We start from the raw sequence: 13357 nt of genomic DNA, 5'->3' as shown, positions 1-13357 counted from the left end.
CTTTCGGTGCTTGTCTTGAGTCATTTCATAGTCACTCCTAAAAGACACTTGTGTGACAGAAACTCATCTGCACCCAAGGCATTTTACTTGCTTAAAAATTTCTGTGTGCCCAGGATGCTGCTTTTGGGGCTCCTCTCGGTTGTTTTGCTCCCCTTCTAGCAATATTTCTCATATCTTAATGCTCGTTCTGGCTGTTTCGAAAGTTGCTCCAAAATGATTCAACCCAATCACATCACTCAGTAGTTCATTCCCCCCCCCCCCCCCCCCCCCCTTCCATTTTTTTTATTCATTTGCATGGAGCAATACCGCTTCACTGCCAGAAGTTTTTCGTCTGCTTGTGTACCTGTATTGGTGCAGATTCAATCCAGCCATGGAAAGATTACAACGCAGCTGAGCGGTAGAAGAAATTCTGTGGCTCGCTGAGCAGCCTGCTGTTTCTCTCACTCTGCGATGTACAATGCGTGTGCGTGCAGAAGTGGGCCTTCTGAGGCGGGGTGACCAGTGGTGCCGTTCCCCCTGGCTGCAGGCACCCCGTGCATTGGCAAGTACAGCTACGACCAGCTCTGGTACCGGGGCCTGATAACTGAGCACAAGAGCAAGAAGAAGGTGACCGTCTTCTACGTGGACTACGGCAACAGCGAGAACCTGGCCAAGTCCAGGTACGGCTTCACCTGGCTTCTTCGTGGCTTTCCTTTTCTCTTCTCCTTTTTTTCTTGCGCAAGTGATGGCATTGCTGAGCTGCCCACCTTCCCACCAAAGTTTTGTGCCTGCAGTGTGTGCAATTGTGCGTGCGTGCTACATGCAGTAATGTGTGGGTGGATCCTGTATGACAAAGTAAGACGACTTTCAAGGGTCCGCGCAAAAGCGTCGTTATGACTGGGGTGTCGTATGACCAGGGTAGGGTAAATGCAGGCCTAGTAGACAGTCTCGTGTGACAGGTGGGCTAGGAACTTATTTAAACGACTTCATTCAAAGCTCGTTATAACGTAACGGGACAGGACATAACGAAATAATGAATCTAACGAAGTCAATGAAATTCCCCTTGAAGTCTTCATAGAGAACCATGCATTTGAAACCTCGTTGTAACAAAGTAAAATTGACCTGTAAATGGATATAATGAACTAATATTAATATCCCTCCAGCAAAAAAAAAGCCCCGACCACTGTGCGTGAAGTATTTTGTGGAGTTCGGCACTCGTTCACCGTGGCTGTTTTAAAATTTCCACGCCGACCTCACTGCCAAGCGATGATGCTATTGTCGCTGATGTCACCGGACAAAGCTGCGCAAGTGATGATGAAGACGCCATGGTCTCCCATGCACACACATTCAACGTGCCAACGTCGTCTAGGAACTCGATATGGTTGACTTCCTATGTCATTTCTTCGGTGCCCATAGCAACGGCAAAAGCGGCATCAGCGCGGTGGCCACTGCTGAAAAGGAAGTCTTTTACTTGCGATGTCTGAAACGAAGGAGCATCGCATGCTTTTTACCAGCTATGTCTAGGGGACAATAAAATAAGAAGTGTGTGCACTGAGAAAGCAAAATATTTCTGTTCTGCTTGATTTCCGTCGCATGCGTGGTCACGGAACGGTACAAAAGGCCGCAATGCGGTTTCCTTCTTTGCATGCTTATCGTTGTGCACCTAACTGGGCATACACTGCGGTAAACTGTTATAATTGATATAACGAAATAATGGGTATAACGAAGTACTAACGAGTCCCTTTCAACCTCGTTATAACGAGGTTTGAGTGTATATCCAGTACATTCTCGCTCAATTTGCAAACCCCTTACTGAAATCTGAAGTTTCTAAAAATAAAGCGGCTATTTTGGGCCACCCTCCCCTCCATAGCATCTGTGCTAGCCCGCCAGCCCTGTGCCTCGCACGCGCGCGGCAAGGTCGATGTGGTTGAGAAAATTGAGAAGGGTAATGGCGAGAGCGTGAAACTGCCAAGGCCAAGCAAAACGGACGAGAGTAAAAGGCAGTGATAGAGAAAAGGCGGCTAAGAAAGGAGCGGATCGATGATGCAGCTTTGAAAGACACTGATGAGCAAAGAGCAGAGAGAGGGGAGAGAGAACGCCGTGAAAGGGAGAAACGTCGATTTAGCGGGTGAGGAGAGCGGGTGTTCGGCCATCGCCGTGGGGTTGCATCGTATGTGTTTTCGCGTTTGTCCACTCGACGAAAGCTTCAAATTCGCGTTCCGCCAGCCACCTGGACTTTGACTTCTCACGGTTGGTGCGTTGGTGTTCTGCCGCCACCTGGGGCAGTCAAAGGTTAAAGGAGCTATGAAGACAAAATACAAGTTGGGTTTATTAGAAAGTCTGCTTAGTCCCGATAACAGTGATACTAATATCATCGAAATCTTCTAACAAATAACGGAGATATTAAAGAAAACGTGTGAAGCAATCGCGACCCCCTAGCCAATTTCCCTCAACTTTTCTATGACGTCACGGAACCTTGTTTGTGCGATTGGCGGCCACCTAACTGACCTGTCGCGACGACACATGACTGGACGTGTGTAATGGGGCCTCTAGTTCCATTTTACCGCATCACTTGAGTGCTAACGTGCAGTTAACGCGCTGAAAATTATGTTTTATTGTTGGCTCGTATGACGTCATTCTGGCGCAAAATTTGAAAGTTTTTAAATACTTCTTGCTTTTTTTTTTTTTTTTCGTTAAAAAAACATCTTTTGGGGCTGTAATGGAGCTGAGTGAGATACTGAATCCTAGTTCTTTCAAATTACACGAAGTTGCATTTTCTCTTCGTGGCTCCTTTAAAGGGACACTGAAGTGAATTTGTCAAGCTCTCGTTTTTGCTTGCACTGCGTAGACTGGCTCAAATTAGCCCACTTTTCATCGTTTATCCGGTTGACAAATCGCTAATTATTTTACAAAGCGCGAAAGAATAAAAACTACCATGCGTGGTTTGCGGCGGCCGCACCAACTAAGGCTGTGACGTTGGGAGGAGGGGGCACCGTGATTGGACGATACCCAAAGTTAGCAATCAAACAAGTTTCGGTTCGGTTTCGGTTCTGTAAAACACAACCGATGGTGTTGTTGGATGGGCATTCTCAATATCTCAGTAATCATCATACCACGCTTCTGCAATGTTGTCGGCTGTAAAATGCATAAGATAAGCCTCTCAGGATGGCTTGGAATCGTAGCATTCACTAGCCAAGGCCTACGCAGCGCATTAACGCCCTCCGCGTCCCCGCAGACACTCAAATGCCATGCGCTTTTCCCCCATATTTGGAGCTTGCCTCACTCATGCCTGTATCGTAAAAAGCGTGTTCGCACCAGGCCAAGGGTCTGTTGATTCTGGCCTGTGCCCACTGCCCGCAAGCAGTCGGTGCTTATGGCAACAGCACGCCAACGAGAACTCGCTAGCGCGCCAGTGCCAGCCTGCACGCGTTCTGTCAACTAGTTCATGGAGCAATAAACGTTGTGGCCCAAAAAAAGGTGAACTCAGTATACAAAACATCGGCGGAAAACGAAAAAGTTAACTTAAAAAAAAAAAAACCACGTACCCGCGGGGATTCGAACTTGTGACTTGCAAAATACTTGGAATGACAAACCTAGCGCTCCAAACGACTCGGCCACAGGGGAGCTCTGCCGACCTTGGAAATATAAGATATATAATGTGTAACCACTTTACACTTTTATTTAGTTTTAGCATTCCAAGCAGCTTAGGTGGCTATTTGTTGTTTTGCGCTCGTGCAGTAAGGATCCCCCAAGTTTCCACAATATCTCACGTCTAGCAATTGCATTTCTTAGACGGAAAAGCGTTCGCAGATGCGTAGTCGTGCTGCTGGCCGCTGTCCTTGTTCGCCCAGCGCAAAAAAGTGCTTCCCACACCCTAGTTTTACACTGTACGGTAAAATATCAGTTGATTTTATTTCCTTAGTACCTATATTGACTTCGCTGACTCTTATCCCGCCTTCAAGAGGCCTTATATTTTCATACTGGCGTACCAGTCAGTGAAGCGTTGCCTGTGTGCTGTGCAGCGCTTGTGTGAAGCGACCTTGACTTGGAGCTAGATACAGTGTACAAACAAACAAAGTAAAGAAAGGCACATTCTTCCATTCACAAACGTGTCCTGGCTTGGTTTCAACTGAGCGAACGAATTGCGACGACCCGTCGGCGGCTGGCGGACGAAACGCTGGGCCGACTGACTCTGTCTGAAGGCCGGGGAGCCGTGCAGTAGCGCAGCCAATTGCGAGCTCGGCTCCTCCCGACGTCACACGAAAACGCCACAGAAAATGGGCGAGCGTAAAGAGAGGAGGACAGCATTTTCGAATTAATTTTTCTACTAAATAAAATCGCGTAAACGCGCCAGAGTGGTCAAAACATGGCCTGGGGACTCCGGACTACTATTGCGCTAGTAATCCCGCAATGTTTACATATCACTTCAGTGTCCCTTTAACACCCGCCCGTCTGTTCAGCAATTGGTCTGGCCCGCCTGCGGATGTTTGCACATCACGCAGCGTCAATGGGGGGTTAAGAGTAAAGAAGTCGGGATGAGGCGGTGAAGTGTTGTAGTAAATGGGAAAAACCCAGGTTTATCCCCGCCAGGGTCTTTCGTATGAAGCGGACCACAGGTACTGCAGCGTTGTATAATCAGGGTTTTTAATGCATTGTTTCCGTGGGAAGTTCGCCGGTACCGCGGTGATCTGTCGTAAGAAGCGGGTCGTCGTAAGACCGGGGGACATATTAGCAGGGTTCCACTGTAGTTGCATGGCCAAAGGCGGCAGTGCTGTTTCATTTGCGCCATGCTGCGCCAATCCACTTTTCCTGCGCCATCCTGCTTCAAAAGGCAGTTTTGCGCCAAAACTGCTCCCAGGCGGGGCCACAAAACGTGAGGCAATATCGAGATGATGTCCAATGCCCGGCGCTTTGCCCAGGGAGCAGGATAGACTCATTCATGGAGCTGTCATTCACGACGTGGCGCACTTCGGCGGACTCCCTAAAGGACTAACACTGTCATTCACTCGCCACAATTTCTTGGTATCCAAGTGTCGGTGTGGTTTCGTAGGACCTGGGAGCAAACTTTGGGGTGCGTGCAATGCGTAGACTTTGCCCCTGAATGCAGCTTCTCCATGCTGTGCTGTCATCAATGTGTTGTCACCAGCAGCCATTCCAATCTCCCCACTTATTGCCAAAGCAAAATATCCAATTGTTTTACCGTTCAAGCGGACCCTCACCATTGTCTAATCGCAAGTGCCCTTCCCGTTCCAAAGTTTAGATGCCACTCTGCCACGTGGAACAGAATGGGATAAAAGCTACCGCCTTAGCACAAGTGAGAAAGGAGCTTCTGTTAATCTATTAGCTCTCAAAATGTTGATAAACACTGGTACCTTCATTATTTGGATAAATACGACACGACGTAGTTGCGCGGTATTCTTTGCGTAGGTACAGTCGTGCATTACTTGGTTATAAACCGATTATACTCTGGGATATTTTCTCTCGTGTTTTGTGAACATGAGGTGTTATTTTTAATTTTTCTGACGTGTAGTCTGGTTTAGTTCAAATTATCCCTGGTTTCCTCGTAGTTTCATTTTCCTTCAATTTTTATTAGTATTTTTTTACATGTAGATTAAAGGTAAACTTTTAAGCTTCTGTGCAAAGGGGACAATTTTGCCTCTCTTATCATCTCAGGTTTCTTGTGTCCATGATGGTGGTGTAATAACACAAACGTTAATTGGCCATTTGAATTTTTGTTTGTATTTACAAGAAACAAAATAAAAAATGTTTCACTCTAGAAGTCTGCTCCCAAACAGTCTTGCATTGCTCCAAAACTCGCCTTTGGTGCTCCAGGGCTGCTTCAAAACAGCATTATGCCTGTTCCCTGAACTGCTCCGGGAGAGTCAAGCCTGCTGCCACCTCTTGTAGCATGTTTGTCGTAATGGAGACCATAGTAGTTGCAAGGTTGTGTGGCCCTAATGCATACTGCACTGGGCTCATCACCAATGGCCGAGTTTTATTCTGAGTTCTGTATGCGTTTATGAAAAAAAAAATGGACGACATCAGAGAAGGGGGGAAGGGGGGGGGTGGAAATTTTAATACCAGCTGAAATTATTATTGAAGGAAATTGCCAATTGCTGGATGCTATTTATATTGTTAGTGGTCCATTAGGGTTTGGCCAGTCCCCTGTCCAGGCGTGCGCTGTTCCGTGTATGCGAATAACATATGCGACGAATGTGGTGAACCGGCTGGCACTGGAATTAAGCGGGGGGTTGTTGTCTCCAAAGCACCAATTTCATCAGTTGTACAAGAAGGTGCCCCCACCCTTGTTTTTGCAGTTTGCGTGTGCTGCCCGAAAAGCTGCGGGCTGTCCCAGTGCAAGCCCACAAGTGCCACTTCTACGGGGTCCTGGTCAAGAAGGACCCATCGGAGGCCACATTGAGGCTGTCGCAGATCCTCTTTGAGAAGGACAACACCGACTTCCTGGCTGAGATCAAGGTCAGTGTGGCAACTGAAGTCGCACAACTTGTGCTACGCAAGCTCAAGTGGGTTTTATTTGAAATAGTTTGTGTTTTATAGTGAGTGAAGTGTGCGTTAAAAGTGGTGTCAGTATGATTCTAATGAGGAAATCTTCGAATGAACCAAACTTGTGTTTTGTCTGCATGGCCCCGTTAAAAGCCCTGCTTGGAGGGAAATGATTTGTGAACACTGCGAGATATAAGCGCCATTAACTTCCCTATCTTTTCCTTATTGGAAACCATCTCCCTCCCTTCCATTTAACGAGGTAAGTCCTTGTGCCTGCAAGCAGGCTGTGCCCCAGTGTTGTACCCACAGGGAAAAACAAACAAATAGCCCGCATTATTGCCTGCACAATTGATCTTGTAGCACAACCTCTCAGTCTTCATAAAAAAAAGCAGTGCTGCACGATAACATTGCGCTTAGTCAAGTAATGGAGAACGAAATTTCTACTAATTACTTTGCCCATGGTATTGAGCAGGCACTTGGTACACAAGAAAGCGCCACTCCTGTAGAAGACGCCAGTCTAGCTCTGTGGGTGGGGCTGCTGCTTTTCTGCCCAAAGCGAAGTTTATGCCTTCAGGGGGCATCTGGGCGTGACTCCTTGAGCGGGAGCAGGATGGTGGAGTTTCTGCACTGTCAGCCTAAGCACTCCAACCTTCGGAGCCGCTGTTTGGCTTGTGCTACTCGTTGTCCTGCAGCTTAGTCGTGCACTTCCTGCCGTTTAATGCCGGTGTTGGTGTAGTTATTAGTGCACTGCACGGGCCCAGGCTGGCCCGAAAATCCGAGCCGGGCCCGGCCCGCGGGCCGGGTAGCACACATTTTCTCGGGCCCGGGCCGGGCTCGGGCTTGAACGAAAAATGTTTCGAGCCTTGCCGGCCTGAGCCGGCCCGAGCAAATTCTAAATTGTTGATAGCAAGACGTTTTCCCATTGATATTTGAGGTTAAGTGAAAAGAAAAAAAAGCGAAGTGCAATGTCACTATGGCGCCGTTAAAAAACATGATAAATAGACGATTCCGCTCAGAAAGCCTTCACATCAATTATAAAACAAACAGTCTGGGCCTTATCAGCATAGTGGGAGAGAGCAGGCCAGATTGATTGATTGTAGGGTTTAACGCGCCGACGCAACGCAGGCGATGAGGCGCGCCGTAGTGGAGGGCTCAGGATTAATTTTGACCACCTGGGAATCTTTATCGTGCGCCGAAATCTCGTACACACGGGCATTTTTGCTTTTCGCCTCCATCAGAAAAGCGGCTGCCGCGGCCGGGAATCGAACCCGCGACCTCGTGCTCAGCAGCGCAACGCCTTAGCCACTGAGCCACCGCGGCGGGTAGAGCAGGCCAGACAAGGGCGCACCGGACACACAATACAACATGACTGTCTTTTATTTCTGCTTTTTGAAGTAAAACAAACAGAACAAAGGCGACATAGACTTCGCACTGTCTACTGTTACCACCTCCGTGGTAGCAAGCGGCTCCTCGGCCACGACGAGTGGCCCTGCATTCCAAGCGCCTGGGCCTCCACAAGAAGCGGGAGACTGAAGAATGGGAGTACAGCTCTTTATTTTGAGTGCACATGTCGAATACACTGCTGTGTACAGGATGGGGGTTAGTGGAATAGGCACGAGAGAGGAGACGCGGGGAGAAGTAGTCAGTCACAAAACAGCACAAACACATCCCCTGAGGCTGGGAGTCGTAAAGATTCCGCCGGGGTCCGCCTCACAGAAGTTCCACGAAGGGTCGTGTGGCCCGCGTCGTCGCTTTGTCTCGAACGGTTGCCGGAACCCCCCCGGTGGTGGTGGGCTGGCCCGAAGTCGTCATCGAACAAAATAAATGGGTCAGTCACAGCGCACATGCGCGGCCGCAGCGTCGTCGGGATGCTATGGGTCCGTGGAGGACGAAACCAAACCTTACTGAAGCGGTTCCTGCACTTCGGAAAGCAAGCTGTCACCCAAAAATGCCGAGGCAAGGCAGACAAGATTTGTTGCCATCAGCTGCTGCCTTCAAGGTCCGCACATCCCCATTCTTTTGCCAAAAGTAGGAACGCCGGACGCCCACATTTTTTCGTATGGGCGGTAGTCACAACCGTGCATAGTTTCGGGGACCAATTTTTGAAGCAGAGCCAATGTTTCCGATAAAAAGTTTTAAAACCATGATTCAAGGCAGAGAAGAAAACAAACGCAGACAAAATAATGCTGCCTTCATCACTGAAGGGAAAGACAGAAATGAAGTCATGAAAGCGGACACGATGCATCTGCTCAAATTTCAGGCGCGTTCGTGTATGGACCCGAATTGAACCCGTGGCGCAATATCCGAGTTCCTTTAGCAACAGATAGTAAAAGCAAAATGCTGTCAAATATTCCAGCAGTAAATGTACGTAAACTTAGTCTGTTGAGTCAACACTAACAAAATCCTAATTATATTATTGTGATCACAGTATTTCCCATTCATTGCTTTATGCAGTCGCTTTTGCTTACGCTTTTAGGTTAAAAACAGCAAACGTTTTCGGGCTCATGTTTATAGCCTTTTGGACTCGGGCTGATACTTAGAAAGTCTGGCGGGCACGGACTTATTTCATTTAAATTCTACCGGACTCGGGTCGGGCTCGGGCTGATATTTGAAATTTTTGTCGGGCTCGGGCCGGGCTCGGGCTCACATTTTAAAAATTTGTCGGGCTCGGGCCGGGCTCGGGCTCCCGTTTTAAAAACTTGTCGGGCCCGGGCTGGGCCCGGGCCCGGGCCGTGTCTCTACCGGGCCGGGTCGGGCCGGGCCTAGAAATTCCGGCCCGTGCAGTGCTCTAGTAGTTATGTCGACCCAACGCAGTAAGTGCCCTCGTGAGCACAGACTTCCATACCAACATGTACTAGAGGGAAGAGGGAGGCGCCACCGTCTAGGCAAGCCGAGCGTCGGCGAGCGTTCCATCATGTACCGGGGAGGCACGTTCGACTTTCCCTTGGCATGGCTCATGAACAGGCTGGAAAGTTGCCTGCAGCCTTATAAAAAGCAACATTTTTATTGTAACAGATTATTTAAGTCTGTGAAAATATCATAAAAATGGAGTTCCAAAAAGATTCATTTGTCAAGGATTATTTATGAGGTTCATGCTGAGTGAACAAGAAAAGAATGTTGCACTCGTTGGTTTTGGCTTCAAGAGCAAAAAGAAGCCGTGTGGCTAGCCAAGTGTCACGAGTTCGAGGTTGGTTTAGTGGCCGATGGAATGGGGGGAAGCTTAATGAGGAACTATGCCAGCAGCCATGGGAGGGGGGACAAACAGCTGCCTCTCTGCGTGCGGATGTGAAGATGTGATCCGGACTCGATAACCGGCGCTGGGGCCACGCCCAGTCAGCCATTGGCGCGAGGAATGAGTCGTGACACGGGATGCCCGTTACATGAAGAAACACATTTACTCTCACAGCTCATACCCATGCCACACGTACACAAAAAATGACATTAAATGCTTAATTTCTTAGGTTTTAATGCCATTCATTTGCTGCTACTCGCAAAAATCTAATGCCATTCGCTCTAATGTCATTTTTGGTTTAAGGAGTTCTGCTCAACTCATTTGCCTTCACAAACACCTTAAATCTGTCTACTCTCGAACGTGATGAGCACCTAATGAAACCAATTAACTTTCAGCACCAGAGTGTTGACACGGAAACAAAGCTGAACTTCAAAAAAAGACGATTTTTTTGTGCCCTCTTCGTGGCAAAGTTCTGAAGAAGATGAAGTTCGTTAAAACAACAGAAAAAGGCATAAAGCCGTGTTATTCGTCGTTTTGAATTTTTCGGATTTGGCTACCACTGGCAGGCGATGGCAGCTGCTGAAGCCACTTTTAGAAACGGCTCGCACCATACTTTGGAAAACACTATTTCTCATAATGTTTTCTTTCACAAAAAAACATTTTTAACCATTTATTTATTGAAAATACTTTCAAGGCCCATAGGGCATAACAGAAAGGAGTGATAAGATGCATACATAAGGTTGTGGGGACCAGGGTTCTTACGGCGGCCTAGCTCAATCCTCGAGATTCGGCCGCAAGGCTAGCTCTGCTGAACACCGCCACGGATCGCCAACTTGGCATAGCGGCAGCGAACAGCAAGGAACCGCTGCAATAAGGGATGTCGGGTGCGTCGCTCTCCCCCGCCAAGACCACCTTAGCCAAGACGGGAGAAACAGGCGCGAGGGCGGACAAAGTAAGGCCAAAAAGGAGCGAGACGTACTTGCGGCTGCTCCCGATGATGGCTGGCATCCAAATGGCTGGCATCCTTTGTCGTCGGCCCCAGACCAGGCTGCCTGGAACTTGCGGGCAAAACCTGTCGCGTGAGGGGTTCGGCAGCCGTCATTCTCCCGCCGTCATTTTCCCGCAGCGGGGAAAATGCGCGGGCCACGGGGAGAGAGGGACCTCCCCCTCTCGCCTAAACGCCGAGCTGAGAGAGATAGGGAAGATGGCGGACTTCTGCAGTTCTCACAAGGTGCTGTTGTTTTACAAAAACAGCACACAAACAGAAATCAAGAACAAGTCACAAAAGTGCGATTCAACAAGGAGTATTATGAATGGCTGCTTTAAAGGAGCCATGAAGAGAAAATACAAGTTGGGTTTATTAGAAAGACTGCTTAGTCCCGATAACAATGATACCAATATCATCGCAATCTTCGAAAAAATAACGAAGATATTAATGAAAACGTGTGAAGCCGTGGCGACCCCCTAGCCAATTTCCCGCAACTTTTCTATGACGTCACGGAACCTTGTTTGTGCAATTGGCGCCCCCCTAACTGACCTGTCGCAACGACACATGACTGGACGTCTGTAATGGGGTCTCTAGTTCCATTTTACCGCATCACTTGAATGCTAACGTGCAGTTAACGGACTGAAAATTATGTTTTATTGTTGGCCCGTATGACGTCAATCTCGCTCATAACACGTCACTGTGGCGCAAAATTTGAAAGTTATTAAATACTTCTTGCTTTTTTTTTCGTTAAAAAAACATCTTTTGGGGCTGCAATGGAGCTGAGTGAGATACTGTATCCTGGTTCTTTCAAATTAAACGAAGTTGTATTTTCTCTTCATGGCTCCTTTAAAGAGAGTGGCATCAACGATGGCAGCGATGGTGGGAGGGAGGTGGTTCCATTCTACGCTGGTTTTTGGGACAAATGATTCGTTATATATATCAGTACGACAATATGGTACACCAATTTTGCTGAAACGGTCAATTCGAACTGAAACGTAATGGGGGACGTGTCTGTGGATCCTTTAAGGTTGGGTTGTGACGATAAATTTTGTGGAACAAACGAGAGCATTTGCGACGGTGAGAAAGGCTGGTCAGATTAAGCGTATTTTTCATGGATGAGACACTCCTAAGGTGTGAATAGGATGATATGTTACGAGCGGCACAGTTTTGGACCGATTCAAGAGCGAGGGTGAGCGTGGTTTGGTGAGGATCCCATGTGGCGCATGCGTTTCCTAATTTGGAACGGACGAGCGTTTTGTACAGGATTAATTTTAAAGATGAACCATTGCAGACATTCTCTACGTTAAACAACTTCTGAAATATGAGTAAATTTCTCTTTCTGGCCATTACCACCATCCTGCCTAACACATTGAATGCCTTTGCGTTTTCGCGTGTAACACGGCCTACCCAAATGTCATTTGGTATTTTAAGGCCTCAAATAAACACTTAATGGCATTTTTCGTATACGGGTGACACTGGTATTAGACAGGAAATATACTCGCGGGTCATAGCACGTTTGCTGCGTGCAACACATCTCGGTTGAAACCCCATTGGGGTCACAGCTGACTACAGACCGGCATAGAGTACATTGAAGGCAAAGAAAACCGGGAGTGGCTGTTACAAGCCCAAGGAGGAGGTGACCGTGCTGCACCGAGCGCACAGTCCTTCGGGCCACACGTCTTCCCAGAATCGAGTGGGTGAGGCTTCCATGGGCCGTGGCAGCCCCTCCTTCCGCTCTCCCGGAAACACGAGGCCAGACGACCTGTGTGCAGCAATGGAGGCGAAAACACTTTCACTCTGCTGGTATGCCTTGGCTCGCCCCCAAAAAGGCGAGCGGCGAAACAACAGCCAAGGAGGGACACGAATTTCGCGGCACCCAAGTCCAAGTAGGCAAGGAACGTAGCTCGCTGCTATGGTGGCCCCCACAACAGCATGCGACTGCAGTGCCAGATTTCCCTCAAGTGTATATTGGTATGAAACCCTATGCTCATGAGGTTGTTTCTCCTTTTTCCCTTGCTGCAGATCGAGGGCTCGTCGCCTGTCGAAATTGACCTGATGACCTCGTCGCTGGAGCTCGTCTATGCGCCGCTAGTGGAGGAAGGATTCATCACCATTGACCGGGGAGGCGTGGATCCCTGATGCCAAGCACTTTGTTCGCTGCCCGTTTCTTCAGCAGGCACTGAGGGAAACAGCTGTTGCAAGGCGCTGACTTGATGTGATCACCATTAGCCTAATCAAACGTTCTCTGTTTGTGTGTGGGGGCCCCGAAGGCAGGGTACTTCGGCCCATTCAGACTGGTCAGTGCTCCATCACATTTTTTTTTGTTTCTAGGCAAGGACAGCATTCCTGAAATACATTTCATGCGTTCTCTTCCTGTGTTCGTGTTTTGAGTGAATAAAAGGTTGCATATTTTGCTGTCGGGCTGTTTTTTTATGCAACTTTTGCTTTTGCGACCTGTTGCTGCTGAAGCTGAGATGGGAGCTTACTGCTGACATTGATTTCAGTGCTTCAGTAATTTTTGCTCTTGCATTCTGCTTATTCTTTGGTCTGTGCAACAATAGCGAAATCAATGATTGATACTACCCATTTAACCTGATTGGTTCCGCAATTGTAGTCTCTCAGCTCCCAGGCGTTGCCTGCTATACCATTGTTTG

At 48.2% G+C, this 13357-nt stretch overlaps 1 protein-coding gene across 2 annotated transcripts in view; it reads left to right on the top strand.

Moving 5' to 3' along the window:
* Nucleotides 1-13115, top strand: part of LOC144152505 (RING finger protein 17-like) — an 80675-nt gene extending 67560 nt beyond the window's left edge. The window contains exons 32-34 of one of the 2 annotated variants that reach the window (XM_077683790.1): nt 527-659; nt 6297-6456; nt 12726-13115. In XM_077683790.1, the coding sequence (XP_077539916.1) occupies nt 527-659; nt 6297-6456; nt 12726-12842 (410 nt within the window). In that variant the 3' untranslated portion in view covers nt 12843-13115. Of the gene's footprint in view, nt 1-473; nt 660-6296; nt 6457-12725 lie in introns of those variants that run through there. The other variant, XR_013319180.1, reaches the window with a different exon arrangement.
* The last annotated feature ends 242 nt before the right edge of the window (nt 13116-13357 follow it).

This window comes from Haemaphysalis longicornis, unplaced genomic scaffold, assembly GCF_048455015.1.
Source record: "Haemaphysalis longicornis isolate Haplotype H1 unplaced genomic scaffold, Haemaphysalis longicornis Haplotype H1 scaffold_9, whole genome shotgun sequence".
Classification (NCBI taxonomy): Eukaryota; Metazoa; Arthropoda; class Arachnida; order Ixodida; family Ixodidae; genus Haemaphysalis; species Haemaphysalis longicornis.
The sequence above is the reverse complement of the archived record's forward strand: the minus strand, read 5'-3'. Positions and strand labels throughout refer to the sequence as shown.